The 27,570-nt window shown below is 40.2% G+C and overlaps 4 protein-coding genes across 6 annotated transcripts; all 4 read right to left on the bottom strand.

Moving 5' to 3' along the window:
* Window positions 1-3,796: 3,796 nt before the first annotated feature.
* On the bottom strand, window positions 3,797-10,988 carry LOC119491259 (nuclear factor 7, brain-like). 2 transcript variants are annotated; one of them, XM_037775085.1, is made up of 2 exons: window positions 10,917-10,988; window positions 3,797-5,803 (listed from the first exon to the last, which is right to left on the bottom strand). In XM_037775085.1, the coding sequence occupies exon 2, from the start codon at window positions 5,784-5,786 to the stop codon at window positions 4,398-4,400; it is 1,389 nt and encodes a 462-aa protein (XP_037631013.1). In that variant the 5' UTR covers window positions 5,787-5,803; window positions 10,917-10,988; the 3' UTR covers window positions 3,797-4,397. The 2 variants fall into 2 exon arrangements, with proteins under 2 accessions (XP_037631013.1, XP_037631004.1); XM_037775076.1 differs by lacking the exon at window positions 10,917-10,988 and adding an exon at window positions 5,913-6,312.
* LOC119491278 (nuclear factor 7, brain-like) lies at window positions 9,318-27,060 on the bottom strand. Of its 2 annotated transcripts, XM_037775130.1 has the most exons (3): window positions 26,869-27,060; window positions 25,387-26,759; window positions 9,318-9,431 (listed from the first exon to the last, which is right to left on the bottom strand). In XM_037775130.1, the coding sequence occupies exons 2-3, from the start codon at window positions 26,740-26,742 to the stop codon at window positions 9,402-9,404; spliced, it is 1,386 nt and encodes a 461-aa protein (XP_037631058.1). In that variant the 5' UTR covers window positions 26,743-26,759; window positions 26,869-27,060; the 3' UTR covers window positions 9,318-9,401. The 2 variants fall into 2 exon arrangements, with proteins under 2 accessions (XP_037631058.1, XP_037631049.1); XM_037775121.1 differs by lacking the exon at window positions 9,318-9,431 and having other exon boundaries at window positions 24,754-26,759; window positions 26,869-27,058.
* LOC119491236 (nuclear factor 7, brain-like) lies at window positions 9,376-11,059 on the bottom strand. The gene is made up of 2 exons (XM_037775034.1): window positions 10,917-11,059; window positions 9,376-10,807 (listed from the first exon to the last, which is right to left on the bottom strand). The coding sequence occupies exon 2, from the start codon at window positions 10,788-10,790 to the stop codon at window positions 9,402-9,404; it is 1,389 nt and encodes a 462-aa protein (XP_037630962.1). The 5' UTR covers window positions 10,791-10,807; window positions 10,917-11,059; the 3' UTR covers window positions 9,376-9,401.
* LOC119491287 (nuclear factor 7, brain-like) lies at window positions 21,046-22,958 on the bottom strand. Its single transcript, XM_037775162.1, has 2 exons — window positions 22,513-22,958; window positions 21,046-22,403 (listed from the first exon to the last, which is right to left on the bottom strand). The coding sequence occupies exon 2, from the start codon at window positions 22,384-22,386 to the stop codon at window positions 21,046-21,048; it is 1,341 nt and encodes a 446-aa protein (XP_037631090.1). The 5' UTR covers window positions 22,387-22,403; window positions 22,513-22,958.
* Window positions 27,061-27,570: the final 510 nt, after the last annotated feature.

Consider the following 27,570-nt stretch of genomic DNA (forward strand, 5'->3'; position numbering starts at 1 on the left):
TAACCCCTCCCTTTGCCACAAACTGTGCTTGCACATTTCATGGTGGTGACAAAATATGAAAATAAAAGAATTGTTATCACATCAAATAAGGAAATATTTCCTGTTTACAGGATATATGGAGTAGGTATGAACAAATATATGTTCATTGTGTTTGTAAAAAAAGTAATTAGTCTCCAGATGAACTGAGCTCCAATAACAGAAAAACAAGTACTTATTTTAGGATTTGGGAGGTGTAGTACTGCTGCCTAACAGTACTGTCAACACCAATCTATATATTTAACCATGTGAGGGTCACTGAGAACCCAGACATATAGAATCAGGTTTATTGCCAAATAGGTTTCCTCATACAAGGAGTTTGCATTGTTAAATATCGCAAAAGTCAAGAAACAAAAAGAAAAATTAAATAAAAAAACATGAAAAATATTATAAAAATATGTAGGCTCCTACTATAGCTACTACTATATCTATTGTATAACCAATTCCCATAAAATGAGAAAAAAGTCATGAGGTATCAAGGTAATGGGCAATGTTAAAGAGGATATTTTATGAAAACTCCCTTTTTCCGTGCTTATGCTCATACATTTGAGTTTCTGGAGTACCAACCCACAAACTGTGAAATAAGACAACCCAGTCAGTTTTTTGTGGGCTGCCTAAATCATAAAACATGTGATTCAACAAGCCATTCAGATTTGGCTCCCCTTCCTATGTCACATGCAAACTCATTAGAATATAACGCCCACAGCTTGACAACTACCTTTGCAAAGGTGCTCCATATTTTTCTCACAAGCCAATCAGAGCAGACTGGGCTTTTTTAGGAGGGGGTCTTAAAGAGACAGGTGCTAAAACGGAGCGTTTCAGACAGGGGGTGAATACAGGTATATTCAGACAGACAGTGTGTTAAAGCATGTAAACACGTTCTAGTAGAACCCCAAAATACAAATATGAACCTGAAATGAGCATGATATGTCCCCTTTAAGTCCCCCGCTAGCTGTTAAAGAGCAAACAGCATCAGGGTTAAGAGAGTATGAGATTTACAACATAAAAAGCACAGATTTGTAAGTCAGCTTTGTCACTTATTTCATATGAATAAAGAATATCTAAAAGTAACAAAACTGTCCTAAGGGGATAGGACTGCACAAGGAACTCTTTAAAGACTAACATAGTTTTTTATTCCTATTATAATTTTATATTAATGTTATTATTTATCCCAATTCTATTTTTAATTATCATTATTTTCTCATTTTTTTATTATTATTTTGTAATTCAAATTCATATACTTGTTGATATTAAATTCCTCTTTGACCCCACGGCTTTGTGCAAAAATAATACCGTTTTTAACCTGTATTCCCTTTTAAAAATTTCTTCTGATTTGATTAAAAATCAATATGTAGAAAAGTATTAAAGTGGTAACCCCTCCCTTTGCCACAAACTGTGCTTGCACATTTAATGATGGTGACAAGATATTAACATAAAGCATTGCTAGTACACCAAATAAGGAAATATTTCATGTTTGTATGATATATGGGCTATGCATGTATGCATGTTCGTAAAAAAAAAAAGTCATTACTCTCCAGATGAACTGAATTCCAATAACAGAAAAACAAGTACATATTTTAGGATTTGGGAAGAGTAGCACTGCATAACAGTAATGCCAACACCAATCTATACATTTAAAGGGGCTGTTTGTAACTTCTTACACGTATAAATCAATACGGGTCGGTGTCCCATGCGCGCTCGCATGTGGCTACGCTGTTCAGACTCAGTCTCCAACACAAACTACAAAAAAGCACCAAAACCGCAAAGTTATATCTAGTGAAGCCCGTCTTGCAAAACAGTGTTGGCCGCGGTCGGAGGACGCGGAGGAGACCGTAGCTTTGGTCTCCAGGGCCGGAGTCTCTGCTGTACTCTGCTCCTCTGCCTGCCTTCACTCAGCTCGCTCCACCTCACGTGCATGCGCGCACACTACACACTGCAGAAGACTTAGTTTAGCTCTGAGAATATCTAGTGAATGTACAGTGGACGTTTGTGCAGAAATAAATGCTGCAGCTAAGACCAACAGAGTTTTCCGTGTCTTGTGAAGTGACGGGGCTCCGCAGCGAGTTACGTTATCATCTCTGACCGGGTGCCGGTGTCTCCCCTGTTTCCTCCGGCCGCGGTCGGGAGGCTGAAGTAGGAAAAGCCAACACTAGGATCAGCATTGATTCTTGGAGAGACCTTCGTCTGGTCAGCTAACATTACTGCAAAGCAGGTGAAATATAGAGTGATATTGTGGTTTTAGCTGACGTCTGTCGCCTCACTGTTTTGACGGATGCTCGCTCACATTCAGGTAGCGCGGGCACACGAGCGAGTGCGAGCAACAGCACACTGACTTTTGTTGACTTAACGGCCAGAGGTGTCGCTGTTACAACCAATTTTCTGATTCTTACAAACAGTCCCTTTAACCAACTTTGTCACATATCTTATATGAATAAAGAACAAAAATAAAGTAACAAAACTGTTTTTTTTTTCTCTGTACCATTATGCGGAGTACAAATCTGCAATGTTTGCATGAATGTTTATTCAATAAAGATTGAATTAAAAATGTATGGATTATATATTAAGATAAGATAAGATAAGATATTCATTTATTAGTTCCACAGTGGGGACATTACAGTGTACAGCAGCAAAGGGGATAGTGCAAAAAACAAGAAGCATCAGCTAACACAGTAAAAAAGAGCTAAACAAAGTGTAACAAAATATGAACCATTTACATGGAAGGAAGTATAAAAATAGGAGCAGTATATACAGTATTGACAATAAGCAGACTAAGCAAAATTGCACAAGTGGAAAATGATATTGCACAGTGAGAATGAACTAACTAATGTTACTGAGTCTGTCCTGAAGCAGCTCTGACTTTTGACAGTTGTGTTATAATATCAGTAATATGTAATGTGATATATGATGGAAAGTTAAGGGCTTTATAAATAAACAAAAACCAGTACCTAGAACCATTAACACTGCATTTATTTATACATATATTTAAACTAACATTCATATTTATTTATACTATTCTTGCATTTTTACACACCCAATGATAGACCCTATTTTTCATCACTATTTGCACTCTTGTTATTCTATATACTGTATGTATCTAGAATGGGAGCAAAACATAACTCAATCTCGCCCCGGGGATCAATAAAGTATTTCTGATTCTGATAGTTTTTTTTTATTTCCTTGCTTTAGAGAGGGAAGTTAGTCGCAAAGCTTGCCACTGCATTTATATCCTCCACCTTGAAGAAGGTGCTTCATTTAGCTGTGAGTGTGACTACAGACGGAGATCCGGAGGGTGTAGGGTCCAGATTGGAACTGGGCCTTTGGTTTGGGAGCAGGGCCACGCCTCAACCACCCACCTACCTGGTCATCCCATTCTGTCCTGTTTGTTGCTCTCTGCGTTAAGAGTTCTCATTGAGAACGACTTGTGTTAAAGTGAACTAGAAACGAGTATATCAACAGTAAAAACATGTCTAAAAATATCTCTTCTAAATAAAATTCATCAAGAAAAGTCTATATGTGGTTTTGTCCATGCAGGCTGCTGCTCCTCCGGCTTTCTTATGTTTGGAAAATGTCACCTGAACTGGTTGTTGCATCAAATAGAGAATTGTACATATATTTTTGGATGATTACATATATTGTATAAATTGTTAACATTTCATGTAATTAGACATTGATTTTAATGTTTTGAATAATTTGGAATAATCTGGACTACAATTTAAAATAAAGTTTGTTGGTGAACAATGATTGGCTGCTCAAACATGCAGTTATTGATAAACTGATTCTTTTTTCTTTATTTGGATCTCATCAACTTCTACAAAGTCTTTGCTGGTCTTCATGGCTCCACACACACAAGTCAAAATAATCAAAATGAACAACAATTTACAGTAAAATGACACAGTATCAATAAAAAAAAAGTGTAAACGAACCAAACAGAAAGATCAGAGATACTGAGTGAAATTATTTTACAAAAAACAAAACCCTCTTTCTTTCTCTCTTATTGTTTCTAAATGTAGCATTTGAAGCAGTTTGGCATATTTAATTAAGATGATGTACTTGCATAATTATTGCAATTTTTGGGTTGTATCCATATGGTTGAATGCACTTATTGTAAGTCACTTTGGATAAAAGGGTCAGCTAAATGAATGTAATGTAATTTAATAAAGGTCGACAACAGAAACAAAAAGCAGATTGTCAAACTAAATAATAAAAAGAAAATAAAAACATAATAAAACAATACCTGAAACAAAAATAAATATATCTTTGGAATAATGAGTCAGCAGGAGGACAGGTGCAGCTTAAATTCAGAGAGTTTTCCCCTTAAGAAATAAACATCATTAATATAAATATGATCATGCTCTTTATCTTTAACTGCTCTGTTCCACTGTCACACAGACCTTCAGTGGTAATATATTCAGTTGACCAAAAGTGTAAATGTATGGAAACAGCTTCTCAGTGAAAGTGTGTGTGAAGGTGTGGATGTGTGTGTTAGTATCAGGATCAGAGAACGACAGCTTTCCTCTGTTCCAGTCCAGATTCACTCTGATCCTCTGGAGCTTCTTCTGGACTCTGAGATCAGTGGGTGGAGCTGGTAGTGACGATGCTGAGTATTTACCTTTATGGAACTGTATTCTCCATAATCCAGACCGTATGAATCCCTTCCTCTGGACAGACTCTGCTAACACACCCAGAGACCAGTATGTACTGTCTCCAACCTCGACATCCCAGCTGTGAGTCCCAGAGTTAAAGCCCTCAGAGCCCAGGACAGACCAGCGTTCATCAAACCTTTCTGGATTATCAGGAAGCTGCTGTTTCTCTCCTCCTCTCACACTGGTCAGATCTTCAGACAGGATGAGTAATGGATGAGCAGTGTTTGGATCCAGAATCAGAGGAGTGTAGGAGACCATCTCCTTCATCTTGTTCCAGATGTTGAAGGTCAGGTTGCCCAGGTGTTTGGCCTCGTCTATCAGAGCTCCTGAGAGCAGCTGTGGATCCTCCAGCAGGGGGCGCTGCTGGACTCTTTCCACTGCAGCCTTGTAGTTGTGCAGGAATGAGACGTCTTCAGCTCTCAGCTCCTCCTCTGTGGCTCTGAATGTGTCTGAAAGAGCTGCTATCTCTCTGCTCAGAGCCTCCATCTTCTCCTTCATCATCTGGCTCTTCTGCTCCTCTTCGTCCCTCAGAGCAGAGATCCTGGCCTCCTCTTCCTCTTCTAGAAACTGGTGAAGCTTCTTAAACTGCTCCTTAATCTTCCTCTCTGTGCGTCGGGCCTGGACCTTCATGTGTTCTGCTGTTTGATCAGACTTCACTTTAACTTGTTCAAAAACCTTTAACTTCTCCTTTAAGGGCTCCAGAGTTTCCTGAAGTTTCTTCTTGTGTTGTCGTGCAGCTTCATCGATGGGTCTGAATCTGTGGTTGGTGTGTTTTTCTGAATCTCTGCAGATGTGACACACTGGCTGCTGATGGTCCAGACAGAAGAGTTTGAGTTTCTCAGAGTGCAGACTGCAGAGAGCCTCTGAAGCTCTCTGATCTCTCTCCTGTAAGAAGGTCTCACACAGGTTCTTTAAGGCCAGGTTACAAGGTGGGTCAACCTTTGAAGATCTTCTCTTACAAACTGGACACTCACGTGTTAGTTTCTCTCTCCACCAGCTCTTCAGACAGTCTTTACAGAAGCTGTGGCTACATGACAGAACAACAGGATCTCTAAAGACGTCATGACAGACCGGACAGCAGAAATCCTCCTCTGATCTTGAAGCCATTTCGTCTCTGAGTGAAGCTGAAAACACAGCAGACAGAAAGTACAGTCAGTCATGGCTCCCCTCCCTCCTCTACTAGCTTCACTGACATTTACTTTCACTTTGAGTCGTGTTTTTAGTCAAACTCACCTTCAGTGTGTGGAGCGTCAGCAGGTTGAAGCAGCAGTGTTGTAGTTTTCCACTTTTCTCTCCTGTAGATGAACTCACTCAGATGAAGTTGTTAGTTTGTTCTGAAGGTGAATCTGATCGTCTGGTTTTCAGTCTGTGTGACTCTCTTTAGTGAGGAAGAATAACAAACTGTTTCCTGGTTTGTCTGGTTTATCAGGTGAGTCTGGTGAGGGGTGGAGCTTTAGTCAGACCTCCTCTGCTGAATGTTGCTGCACACAGAGGAGTGACTCATTCCACAGTCCTGATTCATTGCAGGATATGTAGACTGATAGTGTGCAGCAGGTTGTTGCAACAGTTATGTTTATGAGAAGAATCGCTTCCAAACAGATCATCTCCTGAATCAGAAGGATGGATCTACAGTTCTGGATCCATGGTGAGTTGATTATTCAGTTTAATTGAAGGTAGAGAAAAAAATATTCCTCAAATGTTCCATAGTCCCCCTTTCTTATATTCATGGCACCCCTTAATGAAGTTAACAAGTTAACTTAGGCCCAATTCCAAAACATCTCTTACACCCTCTCCTTAACCACTTCCACTTCGTTCAGGTGGAGGGTCCGCCATATTAAGTGCCACCCCAAACCAATTAGCGGGGAGTGGAAGTGGGTTATAAAACCCTCCAATAGCAAGTCTACATGGATGACGACTTAACCAGCTGCTCTTACTGACTAAGTGCAACGCTGTTTTTTGTCCGTCATGGAACATGCTCCAATGTAAGTTCCATGTGACTACCGTTACAAACATTTACTCTTAAACTGCTCAAACTAAGAGACATTTAATTTATTCTACTGTATTGTCATACAGACGTTATCAACTTAAAGTAAATATTGTATATTGTATTTAGGATCAAATATACCCTTGTCTAGTCTAGAAAATGGTAGACAGGTTAATTTAATAATAAAGTGTTGTATATTGTATAGTGTATATACTGTGTATATATATATATATTAGGGATCGACCGATTATTGGCGCTTGGCGATATTATCGTCCGATATTCAGCATTTTGCCGGATTATCGGTATCGGCATTTTTTTTAACCGATAACCGATAAAATGAATAATTTATAAATGAGCTACTTTGGCTCTGATCAGCCTCCTCTCTGTGTCAGCCTGCTGTCCAGCGCTCTCCACTGTGCAGTCTGGCTCAATGTCCCGCCCACAGCACTATCTGATTGGTTACACGCCATGAGCACTAGCCAATCAACACGGAGGGTTACCGTGCCCCAGACGTGCAGACCAAAGCAGACAGACAGACGGAGCCGCTCCGGTGAGCGGAAACCGTGACCTTTTGGTAACACGGAAGATATTGTTGTGTAAGTTCCAATAAACATCCCAATCCTTTATGCTGAAGTTGCAGAAACACCACGATCTTATGATCTATTTATATGCTAACAAGCATGTCTAGTTTACCAGTTACACAGTGGAACTGAAACTTGCTTTAGCTGCTGATTTGCGAACGTAACATTCCTCGCCCGTATGAGTTTGTGTTTTTACAGTGAACGTTTACATGAACAATGTGAGATGATGTGGAGCGTCGTAGAGCTTGAATGCGATAGCGAACGTCAATACGTTTCATTTGTTGATCCATAATTTAGCCAGCTGACTAGCAAAACATCTGATCAGCTGGTTCCTCTCAGTCTCAACTAGGACTAACGTTACTAACTAAGATAAGATAAGATAAGATGAGATATTCATTTATTAGTCCCACAGTTTGCAGTGCACAGCAGCAAAGGGGATAGTGCAAAAAACAAGAAGCATCAGTTAACCAATTAAAAAAAGAGCTGAACAAAGTGTAACAAAATATGAACCATTTAAATAGAAGTATCAAAATAGGAGCAGTATATACAGTATTGACAATAAACAGGTGTTTATTGTCAGGAGGGTGTAGGGTCCAGATTGGAACTGGGCCTTTGGTTTGGGAGCAGGGCCACGCCTCAACCACCCACCTACCTGGTCATCCCATCCTGTCCTGTTTGTTGCTCTCTGCGTTAAGAGTTCTCATTGAGAACGAGTCGTGTTAAAGTGAACTAGAAACGAGTATATCAACAGTAAAAACATGTCTAAAAATATCTCTTCTAAATAAAATTCATCAAGAAAAGTCTATATTTGGTTTTGTCCATGCGGGCTGCTGCTCCTCCGGCTTTCTTATGTTTGGAAAATGTAAAACACAATATTAATCTAACTAAATAACTAAACTAAGCAAACCAAACAAAGTGTGTGTGTGTGTGTATGCGTGTGTGTGTGTGTGTGTGTGTGTGTGTGAGAGAGAGAGAGAGAGAGAGAGGGGGGGGTGATGTGGGGGTTAAGATTATCTGAAGCTGTATGTTTATGTTTAACTAATTCACAGTTTCTGTATGTGATCTTAATGTGTGTCAGATAATGCAGTGGGTTAGAAAAGATGGTTAGTTTGCATGCAAGACCTTGTCTATGTGAAGCATAAACTAAACACATCAGATGTGGCGAAGCCACCTACCCAGATATCAAATACAGATAAATCAACACAGTCCACAACTCAATGAATAACATTAAACCAAATCAATACAAGTATATTCTAGAAATCAAAGTTGGACAGTCTTGCTCAGCCATGTGCAATTGCTAATGCTACGGTTAAGCCCAGTACGTTACCCCATGGAAGAACAGGGTTTGTAATTCCATGTGTTGAAGTACCTGAACTGTTGTTGCATCAAATAGAGAATTGTACATATATTTTTGGATGATTACATATATTGTATAAATTGTTAACATTTCATGTAATTAGACATTGATTTTAATGTTTTGAATAATTTGGAATAATCTGGACTACAATTTAAAATAAAGTTTGTTGGTGAACAATGATTGGCTGCTCAAACATGCAGTTATTGATAAACTGATTCTTTTTTCTTTATTTGGATCTCATCAACTTCTACAAAGTCTTTGCTGGTCTTCATGGCTCCACACACACAAGTCAAAATAATCAAAATGAACAACAATTTACAGTAAAATGACACAGTATCAATAAAAAAAAGGTGTAAACGAACCAAACAGAAAGATCAGAGATACTGAGTGAAATTATTTTACAAAAAACAAAACCCTCTTTCTTTCTCTCTTATTGTTTCTAAATGTAGCATTTGAAGCAGTTTGGCGTATTTAATTAAGATGATGTACTTGCATAATTATTGCAATTTTGGGGTTGTATCCATATGGTTGAATGAACTTATTGTAAGTCACTTTGGATAAAAGGGTCAGGTAAATGAATGTAATGTAATTTAATAAAGGTCGACAACAGAAACAAAAAGCCGATTGTCAAACTAAATAATAAAAAGAAAATAAAAACATAATAAAACAATACCTGAAACAAAAATAAACATATCTTTGGAATAATGAGTCAGCAGGAAGACAGGTGCAGCTTAAATTCAGAGAGTTTTCCCCTTAAGAAATAAACATCATTAATATAAATATGATCATGCTCTTTATCTTTAACTGCTCTGTTCCACTGTCACACAGACCTTCAGTGGTAATATATTCAGTTTATCTCTAGTGTAAATGTATGGAAACAGCTTCTCACTGAAAGTGTGTGTGAAGGTGTGTATGTGTGTGTTAGTATCAGGATCAGAGAACGACAGTTTTCCTCTGTTCCAGTCCAGATTCACTCTGATCCTCTGGAGCTTCTTCTGGAATCTGACATCAGTGGATGGAGCTCGTGGTGACCATGCTGAGTATTTACTTTCATTGAACTGTATTATCCATAATCCAGACCATATGAGTCCCTTCCTCTGGACAGACTCTGCTGACACACCCAGTACCCAGACTGTACTGTCTCCAACCTCGACATCCCAGCTGTGAGTCCCAGAGTTAAAGCCCTCAGAGCTCAGGACACACCAGTATTTATTAAACCTCTCTGGATTATCAGGAAGCTGCTGTCTCTCTCCTGGTCTCACACTGATCAGATCTTCAGACAGGATGAGTAATGGATGAGCAGTGTTTGGATCCAGAATCAGAGGAGTGTAGGAGACCATCTCCTTCATCTTGTTCCAGATGTTGAAGGTCAGGTTGCCCAGGTGTTTGGCCTCGTCTATCAGAGCTCCTGAGAGCAGCTGTGGATCCTCCAGCAGGGGGCGCTGCTGGACTCTTTCCACTGCAGCCTTGTAGTTCTGCAGGAATGAGACGTCTTCAGCTCTCAGCTCCTCCTCTGTGGCTCTGAATGTGTCTGAAAGAGCTGCTATCTCTCTGCTCAGAGCCTCCATCTTCTCCTTCATCATCTGGCTCTTCTGCTCCTCTTCCTCCCTCAGTGCAGAGATCCTGGCCTCCTCTTCCTCTTCTAGAAACTGGTGAAGCTTCTTAAACTGCTCCTTAATCTTCCTCTCTGTGCTCCTGGCCTGGACCTTCATGTGTTCTGCTGTTTGATCAGACTTCACTTTAACTTGTTCAAAAACCTTTAACTTCTCCTTTAAGGTCTTCAGAGTTTCCTGAAGTTTCTTCTTGTGTTGTCGTGCAGCTTCATCGATGGGTCTGAATCTGTGGTTGGTGTGTTTTTCTGAATCTCTGCAGACGACACACACTGGCTGCTGATGGTCCAGACAGAAGAGTTTGAGTTTCTCAGAGTGCAGACTGCAGAGAGCCTCTGAAGCTCTCTGATCTCTCTCCTGTAAGAAGGCCTCACACAGGTTCTTTAAGGCCCGGTTACAAGGTGGTTGTGGCTTTGAAGATCTTCTCTTACAAACTGGACACTCACGTGTTAGTTTTTCTCTCCACCAGTTCTCCAGACAGTCTTTACAGAAGCTGTGGCTACATGACAGGAGAACAGGATCTCTAAAGACGTCATGACAGACCGGACAGCAGAGATCCTCCTCTGATCTGGAAGCCATTTAGTCTCTGAGTGAAGCTGAAAACACAGCAGACAGAAAGTACAGTCAGTCATGGCTCCCCTCCCTCCTCTACTAGCTTCACTGACATTGACCTTCACTTTGAGTCGTGATTTTAGTCAAACTCACCTTCAGTGTGTGGAGCGTCAGCAGGTTGAAGCAGCAGTGTTGTAGTTTTCCACTTTTCTCTCCTGTAGATGAACTCACTCAGATGAAGTTGTTAGTTTGTTCTGAAGGTGAATCTGATCGTCTGGTTTTCAGTCTGTGTGACTCTCTTTAGTGAGGAAGAATAACAAACTGTTTCCTGGTTTGTCTGGTTTATCAGGTGAGTCTGGTGAAGGTGGAGCTTTAGTCACATCTCCTCTGCTGAATGTTGTTGGACACAGAGGAGTGACTCATGCAAAGTCCTGATTCATTGCAGGACATGTAGACTGATAGTGTGCAGCAGGTTGTTGCAACAGTTACGTTATGAGAAGAATCGCTTCCAAACAGATCATCGCCTGAATCAGAAGGATGGATCTACAGTTCTGGATCCATGGCGAGTTGATTATTTGGTTAAATCGAAGGTAGAGAAAAAATATTCCTAAAATGTTCCATAGTCCCCCTTTCTTATATTCATGGCACCCCTTAATGAAGTTAACAAGTTAACTTCGTCCCAATTCCAAACCCCTACACCCTCTCCTTAACCACTTCCACTTCGTTCAGGTGGAGGGTCCGCCATATGAAGTGCCACCCCAAACCAATTAGCGGGGAGTGGAAGTGGGTTATAAAAACCCTCCAATAGCAAGTCTACATGGATGACGACTTAACCAGCTGCTCTCACTGACTAAGTGCAATGCTGTTTTTTTGTCCGTCATGGAACATGCTCCAATGTAAGTTCCATGTGACTACCGTTACAAACATTTACTCTTAAACTGCTCCAACTAAGAGAGACATTTAATTTATTTTACTTTATTGTCATACAGACGTTATCAACTTCAAGTAAATATTGCATATTGTATTTAGGATCAAATATACCCTTGTCTAGTCTAGAAAATGGTAGACATGTTCATTTGATTATAAAGTGTTGTATATTTATACATGTGTATATATATATATATATTAGGGATCGACCGATTATTGGCCTTGGCGATATTATCGGCCGATATTCAGCATTTTGCCGATTATCGGTATCGGCATTTTTTTTAACCGATAACCGATAAATTGAATTAATTTATAAATGCGCTACTTTGGCTCTGATCAGCCTCCTCTCTGTGTCAGCCTGCTGTCAGCGCTCTCCACTGTGCAGTCTAGCTCAATGTCCCGCCCACAGCACTATCTGATTGGTTACACACAATGAGCACTAGCCAATCAACACTGAGGGTTACCGTGCCCCAGACGTGCAGACCAAGACAGACAGACAGACGGAGCCGCTCCGGTGAGCGGAACCGTGACCTTTCGGTAACACGGAAGATATTGTTGTGTAAGTTCCAATAAACATCCCAATCCTTTATGCTGAAGTTGCAGAAACACCACGATCTTATGATCTATTTATATGCTGACAAGCATGTCTAGTTTACCAGACTTCCGGTTGAGCGACACCATGTGAAGACGTGTCAGGCTGAGCGCTTCACCAAACTTGACTTATCAAAGCAGAAATACATTCTCGACCAGTGTAAAGTGTCTCTGTTTAATTATAAGTGAAAGGGGAAGATAAAATAGCACTAGAAGCAGCGTTGTAACGTTAGTTTAGAACTTGACGGACCATGCCGCGCCACAAGACACAAGAAGCTAGCATGCCCGCAGCTAGCAAGGAGAGCACGGGCGAAGAAGCTGGCGGCGGCCAAGTGGCGATTCTCCGTGAGATAAGGACACTGAAAGTGGAGCTACTCTCGAAAATTGACGAGAAGGCAGAGACTCAAGCCACTGAGATCAGAAATCAGTGTGGACAGTTAAGAGGAGAATTTAAAAATGCGATGGAGCAGTCAAACATGAAGACCACGGCACTGGAAGCCCGGGTGTCCGATATGGAGGAAGCAGGGAACGAACACTCAGACGCTATAACCTGCCTTCAACAGGAGGTAGCCCAGCTGAAGCGCGACGTTACCAGCCTGGAGCAGAAGGATGAGGACTTGGAGGCTAGATCCCGCCGCTGCAATATGCGCATAATCGGTGTGAAGGAGAGACGAGAGGATGGAAAACATGTTCCAGAATTTGTTTCACAACTGCTGATGGACTCTCTTGGGCTGGATAAAGCTCCTCTGTTGGACCGGGCACACCGCACTTTACGGGAAAGACCGGGAGATGACCAGCCAGCGAGAGCACTGATAGTGCGGTGCCACTACTTTCAGGAACGGGAGTTGCTGATGAAGACGGCCATACAGAAAAAAGAGATTGTTACTCCAGATGGTGAAAGAATACGCATCCAACCCGACTACACCCAGAAGATCACCAAACAACGGGCTGCCTTCAACGAGGTGCGCGGTGAGCTGCGGCGTCTCGACGGAGTACGCTACGGCTTGTTTTACCCAGCGGAGCTGCGAATCACGACCACGGAGGGGATCAGACGGAGCTTCAAGGACGCCAAGGTAGCCATGGAGTTTGTGAAGGGGAAGCTAAAGTCATAAAATGAATGGATATTGGTGTACTACATGTTGGCCATTATATAACAGTGAACTACGTTTGAGTAATGTAAATGGCCATACACCGAGGCGATGAAAGAGGGATACAGCTAGTCTAACATAGATGGACAGCTTGGACAGTAGCCTGTTATTTATTTATTAATTTTTTGGGGGATTTTGAAAGTTTTCTACTCCAAGATGAAGGTAGGCTGTTATTCAACCTTCTCACTTATGTTTGTTTAATTGAGGTTTTGGCATGTTTAAAATAGTGTGAGAAGCATAATCCTATCATAAGTCTGTTCGTTTTTGTTTTATTTGATATACCACCCACAGTTAAGGTGAGGTGATGGATGGGATACCTGGCTAGGGAGTTTTGTACTCCAAAATGATGATAATTTGGTGAAATCCCCATTACTGCTTATGTTTTACATTTTGGAAAGGCTACTTAAAGGGACTGTTTACGGGATAATAAGAGTAACTTTGTTAAAGAGAAATTCATTTTTGAAATAATATTTTCAATGATAGTTTTGGTTGAAGCTCAAGCCTGTTGGAGGAGTTGCTTGGGAAGTAGGTTAGGAGTTGTAGCTGTAGGTAGGCTACTGGCAGCCTCCCGTTTGGAGGCCAGCCTAATGTTATATGTATGTTGTTGTTATTATCATTATTATTGTTTTATGGTATGTTTGTATCCCACCCCTACCCCCACCCCAACACTTCAGGGAGCCCACAATGCGATACATTTGAAAAGAGCAAGGAATGGTGGATAGAAATAACACTGTTGTGATGAGTTGGAACTGTCGTGGTCTTAACCATCCGATTAAACGAAGTAAAATATTTTCCCACATCACCAAACAGAAAGCAGAGATAGTTTACTTACAAGAAACTCATCTCCTCCCAAAAGACCACAATAAACTACTCAGAGGTGGCTTTTCCAAAATTTTCCATTCAAAATTTACAGCAAAGAGTCGAGGTACAGCCATCCTTATACATAGAGATGTTGTGTTTGAAGAGTCAAAAGTAATTACAGACAAGGATGGGAGATTTGTGATTGTACAGGGGAAGCTGTTCAATTTACCTGTAGTGTTGGTAAATGTATACGCCCCCAACTGGGACAACGTGAAATTCTTCAGTGACCTCTTTGCATGTCTCCCAGACCCGAATAGTCATCAGCTTATACTAGGTGGAGATTTAAACTGTGTATTACATCCAGTTTTAGACCGATCAAAATCTCTATCTGGGACGCTGAGCAGATCAGCCCGATGTGTAAATGATTTTTTACAAACTTATGGAATGGTAGATGCATGGAAATACAAGAACCCAACATCCAGGCAATATTCTTTTTTTTCTACAGCACACCAGACATACTCTAGAATCGATTTCATTTTCATAGACAAGAGAATGTTGCCCTTGCTAAAATCTTGCGATTACACAGGCATAGTTATTTCTGACCACAGCCCTGTCTCTATGAAACTTAATTTCACAGACAATATACCATCAAGACGTGTATGGAGGCTAAACCCTAGCCTACTGGCAGATAAAGAGTTTGAGTCTTTTATGTCAAAGCAAATAGATTTCTTCCTTGAGACTAATCAGACACCAGACATAAGTAAACACACCCTCTGGGAGGCAATGAAGGCCTTTTTACGGGGCCAGATAATTTCATATAACGCTAATGTGAATAAAAAAAGAGTGGAAAGGACCAATCAACTCATCTCCAGAATAAATGCTGTAGATAGAGAACACTCTCAGAATCCCCATACCAACCTCTACATGGAACGAGTGGCATTACAAACAGAACTTGATATATTAACTACAGGGTCAGAAGAGGAGCTGTATCTAAAATCCAGGCAGAGGGAATACGAATATGGAGAGAGAGACAGTAAATTACTCAGCCACCAGTTAAGACAAGCTACTGAAGCTGGATACGTAGCAGAGATAGAAACCCCTCATGGTATAACCACGAATCAATTGGATATTAATAATCAATTTAAGAAATTTTATGTGGATTTATATACGTCAGAGTCTTGTGGTGGAGCAGAGACAGAAACTTTTCTTAACAATCTAGAATTATCTCCAATTAGTGAAAAGGAAAAAAAAAAATCTTGAACAGCCTATATCAGCTAGGGAAATTGAGCTTGCAATTATAGGAATGAAAAGTGGAAAAGCCCCCGGACCTGATGGGTTTCCCATTGATTTTTATAAAAAATTTGCACTTAAACTGGTCCCCATTTTGAGAGATGTGTTTGCAGAAGTACTTGAAAAGAAGTTATTACCACCCACCATGACACAAGCCATAATTTCAGTTTTACATAAAAAAGACAAGGATCGTTTGAAATGTGACTCATATCGGCCTATAAGTTTGCTCTCAAACGACTATAAGATCTTAATTAAAGCCCTTGCATCACGACTTGACTCTGTCATTCACTCTATAATTCATCCCGACCAGTCAGGGTTTATCTCCGGGCGACAACTTTCTGGTAATTTACGTAGACTCTTTAACATACTCTACTCCTCTAATGGACCGCCCTTACCAGAGGTGCTAATCTCCCTCGACGCCCACAAAGCTTTTGATCGCATTGAATATGAATATCTCTTTGCAGTTTTCAAAAAGTTTGGTTTTGGTCCCACTTTCTGCTCTTGGATCAGGGTCATATATACCTCTCCAAAAGCATGTATCCGAACTAACAAGATTATATCAGACTATTTTCCTCTTTACAGAGGTACTAGACAGGGCTGTCCGTTGTCCCCACTCTTGTTTAATATAGCCATAGAGCCCTTAGCCTTAGCAATAAGACAAGAGGTAAACTTGATGGGGATAAACAGGGGTGGCCACACCCATAAAGTATCATTATATGCGGATGATCTTATTCTTTATATCTCCGAACCCGAGACATCAATCCCTAAAGCCCTGGACATTATATCCAAATTTGGGAAAATATCAGGTTATAAAATAAATCTTTCCAAAAGTATAATATTTCCGATAAATGATCATGTACAGCAGTTCAATTTTGACCGGTTCCCATTCAAAGTAGCTAGAGACAAATTCACATACTTGGGTGTTTCGGTGACACGTAAATATAAGGACTTATTCAAATGTAATATGTTGCCAGCATTAGAGAAAGCCAAACAAGACTTAAACCGATGGTCATTACTACCTATTTCCCTAGCGGGTAGGGTAAATTCCGTCAAGATGACCATTCTACCTAGACTTCTCTTCCTGTTTCAGAATGTTCCTGTGTTTATTGCAAAATCTTTTTTTAAGAGTTTGGATAAATACATATCTTCCTTTATTTGGAACAAAAACATTCCTAGAATTAGAAAAGCATATCTAGAGAGACCGAAAGATGCGGGGGGACTGGCACTGCCAAATTTTCTGCATTATTACTGGGCTTCCAACATTCATAAAGTTATTCACTGGGTATCAAGTTTCTATGAGGGCACAGGACTATTATGGGCTGAGATGGAACAATTTGTTTGCAATCCAGTATCCTTACCATCAATGCTTTGTGCACCACTACCTCTCAGCAAAAAAAGGCAGACAGTCAACCCCATTGTAAGTGGCTCACTGAAAATATGGTCCCAGTTTAGGTCACATTTTAAACATAAACAGGCGCTCACTTTGCTACCTATCGTATCTAACGGGCTATTTCCACCTTCATTAATAGACTCTGCATTCCAGTTATGGTTCAGGAAGGGGCTACGATGTATAAGGGATCTTTTTCAAAATAATAACTTTATGTCTTTTGAGCACATTGTTAGAGAACATGACATACCTAAATCTCATTTTTTCAGGTATTTGCAAGTGCGCAGCCTAGTCAGAAAGCTTTTTGTTTCCTTCCCATCTCGCCTGACAAATGTTTGGATTGAGGAATTTTTAGATTTGGATCCTCTTGAACGTGGTCTGATATCTAGACTTCTACAGTGAAATTCAAAGGGTGGCATCGCCTTCACTGAACCATCTCAGGGAACAATGGGGTAAAGACTTCGGAGCGGTTATTTCAGATAAAGTTTGGCGGTTTGCAATTGAACGGATCCATTCAACATCTATCTGTGTAAAACATGGATTACTACAATTTAAGATTATTCACAGACTCCACCTTTCAAAAAAGCAAACTCGCAAAGATGTTCCCAGGAACAGATCCAACTTGCTCCCGTTGCCATCAAGACGATGCCACCCTTTATCACATGTTTTGGACTTGCCCAGCCCTGGTTCCACTCTGGACCGCTATCTTTGAGACCTTTTCATACATTTGTGGTAAAGAAATACAGCCAGACCCAACAATTGCGATATTTGGGGTAGCTCCTCCAGAAGTCTCACTGTCATTGGTTCAAGCTGATGCAGTGGCTTTTTCCTCACTGCTAGCGCGAAGGCTAATACTACTACAGTGGAAATCCAACAATCCACCGACGCATTCTCAATGGATAGAAAGTGTAATGACATATTTAAAGCTAGAGAAACTTAGATACTCAACAAGAGGCTCATCTAAGAGGTTTTTCAAAGTGTGGAGGCCTTTTCTCTTTTACTTTGAACATGAATATGTATCTAAACAGCAGATGTAGGCTCCCCGGGTGCCCCCCCCCCCCATCCCCCACCCACACGTGCACACACACACACACACACACTCTCAAAATCCACATTCACACAAGTATGGATGTATAAATGTATGTTATTTTAGTAGTGTTCCACAATTTTTTTTTTTTTTTCTTTTTTTCTCTAGTATTTTAGTTACGTATGTACTTGTCTGATATGTTGTGCACCTTATATTGTTTGGTATGTTGTTTTGACTATGTACTTTGAAAAATTTAATAAAAAGATTTACACTAGTTTACCAGTTACACAGTGGAACTGAAACTTGCTTTAGCTGCTGATTTGCGAACGTAACATTCCTCGCCCGTATGAGTTTGTGTTTTTACGTGAACGTTTACATGAACAACGTGAGATGATGTGGAGCGTCGTAGAGCTTGAATGCGATAGCGAACGTCAATACGTTCATTTGTTGATCCATAATTTAGCCAGCTGACTAGCAAAACATCTGATCAGCTGGTCCTCTCAGTCTCAACCAGGACTAACGTTACTAACTAAGATAAGATAAGATAAGATAAGATATTCATTTATTAGTCCCACAGTTTGCAGTGCACAGCAGCAAAGGGGATAGTGCAAAAAACAAGAAGCATCAGCTAACACAGTAAAAAAGAGCTAAACAAAGTGTAACAAAATATGAACCATTTAAATAGAAGTATCAAAATAGGAGCAGTATATACAGTATTGACAATAAACAGACTATTAACAAAATTGCACAAGTGGAAAATGATATTGCACAGTGAGAATGAACTAACTAATGTTACTGAGTCTGTCCTGAAGCAGCTCTGACTTTTGACAGTTGTGTTATAATATCAGTAATATGTAATGTGATATATGATGGCAAGTTAAGGGCTTTATAAATAAACAGAAACCAGTACCTGTCACATCTTGCTGTTAGAGAGGCCCAGTTTAATGTAATGTAATGGAACTGAATATAAGGCCTGTGTTAATCCATACAGACACTGCATAGAGTTGAATAGTCACTTCTATTGCTATCGGACATATCCAGTTCTAGTAATCATTGGTCATGAAGTATTCCAGTTAATTTGAGGAACAGAAGCCGTCTCACTGGAGAACAGGCTGAGCAACTCTGCTTTCTGCACCACAGTCTGATGCTGCTGAATTGAGACTCAAACTTCAGCACAAATTTAAGTTTTGCTAGTTTTATTTATTTTTACACTTTATAAAACTTCAGAGAGATATTGTTTATTTATTTATTTATTTAAATGTTCAGTTAACTTTATAAGAAGCTGGGACCTCCCTGCACTTTTTGTTTTAAGATAATGTTGAAAAGTTCTCTTTTAATTAAACATATGCTTTAATGCATTTCAATGAAGTTTTGTGTTATTCCCTTTTTTGACACCAAGATTTAAATTTTTACTACAAATGTATATCGGTTCAAAATACCGGTTATCGGTCTCCTTGATTACTAATAATCGGTATTGGTCCTGAAAACACCATATCGGTCGATCCCTAATATGTATATATATATATATATATGCAACATATATTTATTATTTTTAACCCCATAATTTATTATATCTTCAACTGTGTAATACTGATTTAACAGTACAATAATTTAGTTCAATAATTCAATAATCTGGTTCACTCTGGTATTAACACTGCATTTATTTATACATACATTTAAACTAACATTCATATTTATTTATACTGTTCTTGCATTTTTACACACCTAATGATAAACCCTATTTTTCATCATTATTTGCACTCTTGTTATACTATATACTGTATGTATCTAGAATGGGAGCAAAACATAACTCAATCTCGCCCCGGGATCAATAAAGTATTTCTGATTCTGATATATTTTTTTTATTTCCTTGCTTTAGAGAGGGAAGTTAGTCCCAAAGCTTGCCACTGCATTTATATCCTCCACCTTAAAGAAGGTGCTTCATTTAGCTGTGAGTGTGACTACAAATGGAGATCCGGAGGGTGTAGGGTCCAGATTGGAACTGGGCCTTTGGTTTGGGAGCAGGGCCACGCCTCAACCACCCACCTACCTGGTCATCCCATTATGTCCTGTTTGTGTCTCACTGCGTTAAGAGTTCTCATTGAGAACGAGTCGTGTTAAAGTGAACTAGAAACGAGTATATCAACAGTAAAAACATGTCTAAAAATATCTCTTCTAAATAAAATTCATCAAGAAAAGTCTATATGTGGTTTTGTCCATGCGGGCTGCTGCTCCTCCGGCTTTCTTATGTTTGGAAAATGTCACCTGAACTGGTTGTTGCATCAAATAGAGAATTGTACATATATTTTTGGATGATTACATATATTGTATGACTTGTTAACATTTCATGTAATTAAACATTGATTTTAATGTTTTGAATAATTTGGAATAATCTGGACTACAATTTAAAATAAAGTTTGTTGGTGAACAATGATTGGCTGCTCAAACATGCAGTTATTAATAAACTGATTCTTTTTTCTTTATTTGGATCTCATCAACTTCTACAAAGTCTTTGCTGGTCTTCATGGCTCCACACACACAAGTCAAAATAATCAAAATGAACAACAATTTACAGTAAAATGGCACAGTATCGATAAAAAAAGAAAAGTTTAAACAAACCAAACAGAAAGATCAGAGATACTGAGTGAAATTATTTTACAAAAACAAAACCCTCTTTCTTTCTCTCATTGTTTCTAAATGTAGCACTTGAAGCAGTATAGCATATTTAATTAAGATGATGTAATTGTATAATTATTGCAATTTTTGGGTTGTATCCATATGGTTGAATGCACTTATTGTAAGTCACTTTGGATAAAAGTGTCAGCTAAATGAATGTAATGTAATTTAATAAAGGTCGACAACAGAAACAAAAAGCAGATTGTTAAACTAAATAATAAAAATAAAAAAAACACAATAAAACAATACCTGAAACAAAAATAAACATATCTTTGGAATAATGAGTCAGCAGGAGGACAGGTGCAGCTTAAATTCAGAGAGTTTTCCCCTTAAGAAATAAACATCATTAATGATTAATGATAATATGATCATGCTCTTTATCTTTAACTGCTCTGTTCCACTGTCACACAGACCTTCAGTGGTAATATGTTCAGTTTATCCAGCTGTGTAAATGTATGGAAACAGCTTCTCAGTGAAAGTGTGTTTGAAGGTGTGTATGTGTGTGTTAGTATCAGGATCAGAGAACGACAGTTTTCCTCTGTTCCAGTCCAGATTCACTCTGATCCTCTGGAGCTTCTTCTGGAATCTGACATCAGTGGATGGAGCTCGTGGTGACCATGCTGAGTATTTACCTTTCATATGAACCTGTATTATCCATAATCCAGACCATATGAGTCCCTTCCTCTGGAGAGACTCTGCTAACACACCCAGTACACAGACTGTACTGTCTCCAACCTCGACATCCCAGCTGTGAGTCCCAGAGTTAAAGCCCTCAGAGCTCAAGACACACCAGGCTTTATCAAACCTCTCTGGATTATCAGGAAGCTGCTGTTTCTCTCCTCCTCTCACACTGGTCAGATCTTCAGACAGGATGAGTAATGGATAAGCAGTGTTTGGATCCAGAATCAGAGGAGTGTAGGAGACCATCTCCTTCATCTTGTTCCAGATGTTGAAGGTCAGGTTGCCCAGGTGTTTGGCCTCGTCTATCAGAGCTCCTGAGAGCAGCTGTGGATCCTCCAGCAGGGGGCGCTGCTGGACTCTTTCCACTGCAGCCTTGTAGTTGTGCAGGAATGAGACGTCTTCAGCTCTCAGCTCCTCCTCTGTGGCTCTGACAGTGTCTGAAAGAGCTGCTATCTCTCTGCTCAGAGCCTCCATCTTCTCCTTCATCATCTGACTCTTCTGCTCCTCTTCCTCCCTCAGTGCAGAGATCCTGGCCTCCTCTTCCTCTTCTAGAAACTGGTGAAGCTTCTTAAACTGCTCCTTAATCTTCCTCTCTGTGCGTCGAGCCTGGACCTTCATGTGTTCTGCTGTTTGATCAGACTTCACTTTAACTTGTTCAAAAACCTTTAACTTCTCCTTTAAGGGCTCCAGAGTTTCCTGAAGTTCCTTCTTGTGTTGTCGTGCAGCTTCATCGATGGGTCTGATTCTGTGGTTGGTGTGTTTTTCTGAAACACTGCAGACGAGACACACTGGCTGCTGATGGTCCAGACAGAAGAGTTTGAGTTTCTCAGAGTGCAGACTGCAGAGAGCCTCTGAAGCTCTCTGATCTCTCTCCTGTAAGAAGGCCTCACACAGGTTCTTTAAGGCCAGGTTACAAGGTGGTTGTGGCTTTGAAGATCTTCTCTTACAAACTGGACACTCGCGTGTTGGTTTCTCTCTCCACCAGCTCTTCAGACAGTCTTTACAGAAGCTGTGGCTACATGACAGGACAACAGGATCTCTAAAGACGTCATGACAGACCGGACAGCAGAGATCCTCCTCTGATCTTGAAGCCATTTTGTCTCTGAGTGAAGCTGAAAACACAGCAGACAGAAAGTTCAGTCAGTCATGTCTCCCCTCCCTCCTCTACTAGCTTCACTGACATTTACTTTCACGTTGAGTCGTGTTTTTAGTCAAACTCACCTTCAGTGTGTGGAGCGTCAGCAGGTTGAAGCAGCAGTGTTGTAGTTTTCCACTTTTCTCTCCTGTAGATGAACTCACTCAGATGAAGTTGTTAGTTTGTTCTGAAGGTGAATCTGATCGTCTGGTTTTCAGTCTGTGTGACTCTCTTTAGTGAGGAAGAATAACAAGCTGTTTCCTGGTTTGTCTGGTTTCTCAGGTGAGTCTGGTGAGGGTGGAGCTTTAGTCAGATCTCCTCTGCTGAATGTTGCTGCACACAGAGGTGTGTCTCATCTAAAGTCCTGATTCATTGCAGGACATGTAGACTGATAGTGTGCAGCAGGATGTTGCATCAGTTATGTTTATGAGAAGAATCGCTTCCAAACAGATCATCGCCTGAATCAGAAGGATGGATCTACAGTTCTGGATCCATGGTGAGTTGATTATTTGGTTTAATCGAAGGTAGAGAAAAAAATGTTCCTAAAATGTTCCATAGTCCCCCTTTCTTATATTCATGGCACCCCTTAATGAAGTTAACAAGTTAACTTAGACCCAATTCCAAACCACTACACCCTCTCCTTAACCACTTCCACTTCGTTCAGGTGGAGGGTCCGCCATATGAATTGCCATATATATATGTATTAGGGATCGACCGATTATCGGCGTGGCCGATATTATCGTCAGATATTCAGCATTTTGCCAATTATCGGTATCGGCATTGTTTTTTAACTGATAACCGATAAAATGAATTAATTTATAAATGCGCTACTTTGGCTCTGATCAGCCTCCTCTCTGTGTCAGCCTGCTGTCAGCGCTCTCCACTGTGCAGTCTGGCTCAATGTCCCGCCCACAGCGCTATCTGATTGGTTACACGCCATGAGCACTAGCCAATCAACACTGAGGGTTACCGTGCCTCAGACGTGCAGACCAAGACAGACAGACAGACGGAGCCGCTCCGGTGAGCGGAACCGTGACCTTTCGGTAACACGGAAGATATTGTTGTGTAAGTTCCAATAAACATCCCAATCCTTTATACTGAAGTTGCAGAAACACCACGATCTTATGATCTATTTATATGCTAACAAGCATGTCTAGTTTACCAGTTACACAGTGGAACTGAAACTTGCTTTAGCTGCCGATTTGCGAACGTAACATTCCTCGCCCGTAGGAGTCGTTGTTTTTACGTGAACGTTTACATGACCAACGTGAGCTGAAGTGGAGCGTCATAGAGCTTGAATGCGATAGCGAACGTCAATACGTTCATTCGTTGATCCATAATTTAGCCAGCTGACTAGCAAAACATCTGATCAGCTGGTCCTCTCAGTCTCAACCAGGACTAACGTTACTAACCAAGATAAGATAAGATAAGATATTCCTTTATTAGTCCCACAGTGGGGACATTTGCAATGCACAGCAGTAAAGGGGATAGTGCAAAAAACAAGATGCATCAGCTAACACAGTAAAGAAAGAGCTAAACAAAGTGTAACAAAATATGAACCATTTAAATAGAAGTATAAAAATAGGAGCAGTATATACAGTATTGACAATAAACAGACTATTAACAAAATTGAACAAGTGGAAAATGATATTGCACAGTGAGAATGAACTAACTAATGCTACTGAGTCTGTCCTGAAGCAGCTCTGACTTTTGACAGTTGTGTTATAATATCAGTAATATGTAATGTGATATATGATGGCAAGTTAAGGGCTTTATAAATAAACAGAAACCAGTACCTAGAACCATTAACACTGCATTTATTTATACATATATTTAAACTAACATTCATATTTATTTATACTATTCTTGCATTTTTACACACCTAATGATAGACCCTATTTTTCATCATTATTTGCACTCTTGTTATACTATATACTGTATGTATCTAGAATGGGAGCAAAACATAATTCAATCTCGCCCCGGGGATCAATAAAGTATTTCTGATTCTGATATATTTTTTAATTAAAAATATGTTTAAAAATATCTCTTCTAAATAAAATTCATCAAGAAAAGTCTATATGTGGTTTTGTCCATGCGGGCTGCTGCTCCTCCGGCTTTCTTATGTTTGGAAAATGTCACCTGAACTGGTTGTTGCATCAAATAGAGAATTGTACATATATTTTTGGATGATTACATATATTGTATAAATTGTTAACATTTCATGTAATTAAACATTGATTTTAATGTTTTGAATAATTTGGAATAATCTGGACTACAATTTAAAATAAAGTTTGTTGGTGAACAATGATTGGCTGCTCAAACATGCAGTTATTGATAAACTGATTCTTTTTTCTTTATTTGGATCTCATCAACTTCTACAAAGTCTTTGCTGGTCTTCATGGCTCCACACACACAAGTCAAAATAATCAAAATGAACAACAATTTACAGTAAAATGACACAGTGTCGATAAAAAAAGAAAAGTGTAAACGAACCAAACAGAAAGATCAGAGATACTGAGTGAAATTATTTTACAAAAACAAAACCCTCTTTCTTTATCTCTTATTGTTTCTAAATGTAGCACTTGAAGCAGTTTAGCATATTTAATTAAGATGATGTACTTGTATAATTATTGCAATTTTTGGGTTGTATCCATATGGTTGAATGCACTTATTGTAAGTCACTTTGGATAAAAGTGTCAGCTGAATGAATGTAATGTAATTTAATAAAGGTCGACAACAGAAACAAAAAGCAGATTGTCAAACTAAATAATAAAAAGAAAATAAAAACATAATAAAACAATACCTGAAACAAAAATAAACATATCTTTGTAATAATGAGTCAGCAGGAGGACAGGTGCAGCTTAAATTCAGAGAGTTTCCCCCTTAAGAAATAAACATCATTAATATAAATATGATCATGCTCTTTATCTTTAACTGCTCTGTTCCACTGTCACACAGACCTTCAGTGGTAATATATTCAGTTTACCAGCAAAGCTAATGTATGGAAACAGCTTCTCAGTGAAAGTGTGTGTGAAGGTGTGTATGTGTGTGTTAGTATCAGGATCAGAGAACGACAGCTTTCCTCTGTTCCAGTCCAGATTCACTCTGATCCTCTGGAGCTTCTTCTGGAATCTGAGATCAGTGACTGGAGCTGGTAGTGACCATGCTGAGTATTTACTTTCACAGAACCGTATTGTCCATACTCCAGACATCAAGAATCCCTTCCTCTGGACAGACTCTGCTAACACACCCAGTAACCAGTATGTACTGTCTCCAACCTCGACATCCCAGCTGTGAGTCCCAGAGTTAAAGCCCTCAGAGCCCAGGACAGAGATGTGTTTATCAAACCTCTCTGGATTATCAGGAAGCTGCTGTTCCTCTCCTCGTCTCACACTGGTCAGATCTTCAGACAGGATGAGTTTTGGATGAGCAGTGTTTGGATCCAGAATCAGAGGAGTGTAGGAGACCATCTCCTTCATCTTGTTCCAGATGTTGAAGGTCAGGTTGCCCAGGTGTTTGGCCTCGTCTATCAGAGCTCCTGAGAGCAGCTGTGGATCCTCCAGCAGGGGGCGCTGCTGGACTCTTTCCACTGCAGCCTTGTAGTTGTGCAGGAATGAGACGTCTTCAGCTCTCAGCTCCTCCTCTGTGGCTTTGACTGTGTCTGAAAGAGCTGCTATCTCTCTGCTCAGAGCCTCCATCTTCTCCTTCATCATCTGACTCTTCTGCTCTTCTTCCTCCCTCAGAGCAGAGATCCTGGCCTCCTCTTCCTCTTTTAGAAACTGGTGAAGCTTCTTAAACTGCTCCTTAATCTTCCTCTCTGTGCGTTGGGCCTGGACCTTCATGTGTTCTGCTGTTTGATCAGACTTCATTTTAACTTGTTCAAAAACTTTTAACTTCTCCTTTAAGGTCTTCAGAGTTTCCTGAAGTTTCTTCTTGTGTTGTCGTGCAGCTTCATCGATGGGTCTGAATCTGTGGTTGGTGTGTTTTTCTGAATCTCTGCAGATGTGACACACTGGCTGCTGATGGTCCAGACAGAAGAGTTTGAGTTTCTCAGAGTGCAGACTGCAGAGAGCCTCTGAAGCTCTCTGATCTCTCTCCAGTGAGAAGGCCTCACACAGGTTCTTTAAGGCCAGGTTTACAGGTGGGTCCATTGAAGATCTTCTCTTACAAATTGGACACTCGCGTGTCTGCTTCTCTCTCCACCAGTTCTTCAGACAGTCTTTACAGAAGCTGTGGCTACATGGCAGAATAACAGGATCTCTAAAGACGTCATGACAGACCGGACAGCAGTGATCCTCCTCTGATCTTGAAGCCATTTAGTCTCTGAGTGAAGCTGAAAACACAGCAGACAGAAAGTACAGTCAGTCATGGCTCCCCTCCCTCCTCTACTAGCTTCACTGACATTTACTTTCGCTTTGAGTCGTGTTTTTAGTCAAACTCACCTTCAGTGTGTGGAGCGTCAGCAGGTTGAAGCAGCAGTGTTGTAGTTTTCCACTTTTCTCTCCTGTAGATGAACTCACTCAGATGAAATTGTTAGTTTGTTCTGAAGGTGAATCTGATCGTCTGGTTTTCAGTCTGTGTGACTCTCTTTAATGAGGAAGAATAACAAACTGTTTCCTGGTTTGTCTCGGGTGAGTCTGGTGAGGGTGGAGCTTTAGTCACATCTCCTCTGCTGAATGTTGCTGCACACAGAGGAGTGTCTCAATGCAAAGTCCTGATTCATTGCAGGACATGTAGACGGATAGTGTGCAGCAGGCTGTTGCAACAGTTATGTTTATGAGTCGCTTCCAAACAGATCATCTCCTGAATCAGAAGGATGGATCTACAGTTCTGGATCCATGGTGAGTTGATTATTTGGTTTAATCGAAGGTAGAGAAAAAAATATTCCTAAAATGTTCCATAGTCCCCCTTTCTTATATTCATGGCACCCCTTAATGAAGTTAACAAGTTAACTTAGGCCCAATTCCAAACCCCTACACCCTCTCCTTAACCACTTCCACTTCGTTCAGGTGGAGGGTCCGCCATATTAAGTGCCACCCCAAACCAATTAGCGGGGAGTGGAAGTGGGTTATAAAACCCTCCAATAGCAAGTCTACATGGATGACGACTTAACCAGCTGCTCTTACTGACTAAGTGCAACTCTA

Source organism: Sebastes umbrosus, chromosome 1 (assembly GCF_015220745.1).
Source record: "Sebastes umbrosus isolate fSebUmb1 chromosome 1, fSebUmb1.pri, whole genome shotgun sequence".
NCBI lineage: Eukaryota > Metazoa > Chordata > Actinopteri > Perciformes > Sebastidae > Sebastes > Sebastes umbrosus.

Excerpts from the sequence above, each read along its gene's own strand:
- LOC119491287 (XM_037775162.1), bottom strand. The coding sequence starts at position 22,386 with ATGGCTTCAAGATCAGAGGAGGATCTCTGCTGTCCGGTCTGTCATGAC.
- LOC119491236 (XM_037775034.1), bottom strand. The coding sequence starts at position 10,790 with ATGGCTTCCAGATCAGAGGAGGATCTCTGCTGTCCGGTCTGTCATGAC.
- LOC119491259 (XM_037775085.1), bottom strand. The coding sequence starts at position 5,786 with ATGGCTTCAAGATCAGAGGAGGATTTCTGCTGTCCGGTCTGTCATGAC.
- LOC119491278 (XM_037775130.1), bottom strand. The coding sequence starts at position 26,742 with ATGGCTTCAAGATCAGAGGAGGATCACTGCTGTCCGGTCTGTCATGAC. Across the intron at positions 9,432-25,386 it reads TGAATATATTACCACTGAAG|GTCTGTGTGACAGTGGAACA; the intron begins GTCTGTGTGACA and ends TTACCACTGAAG.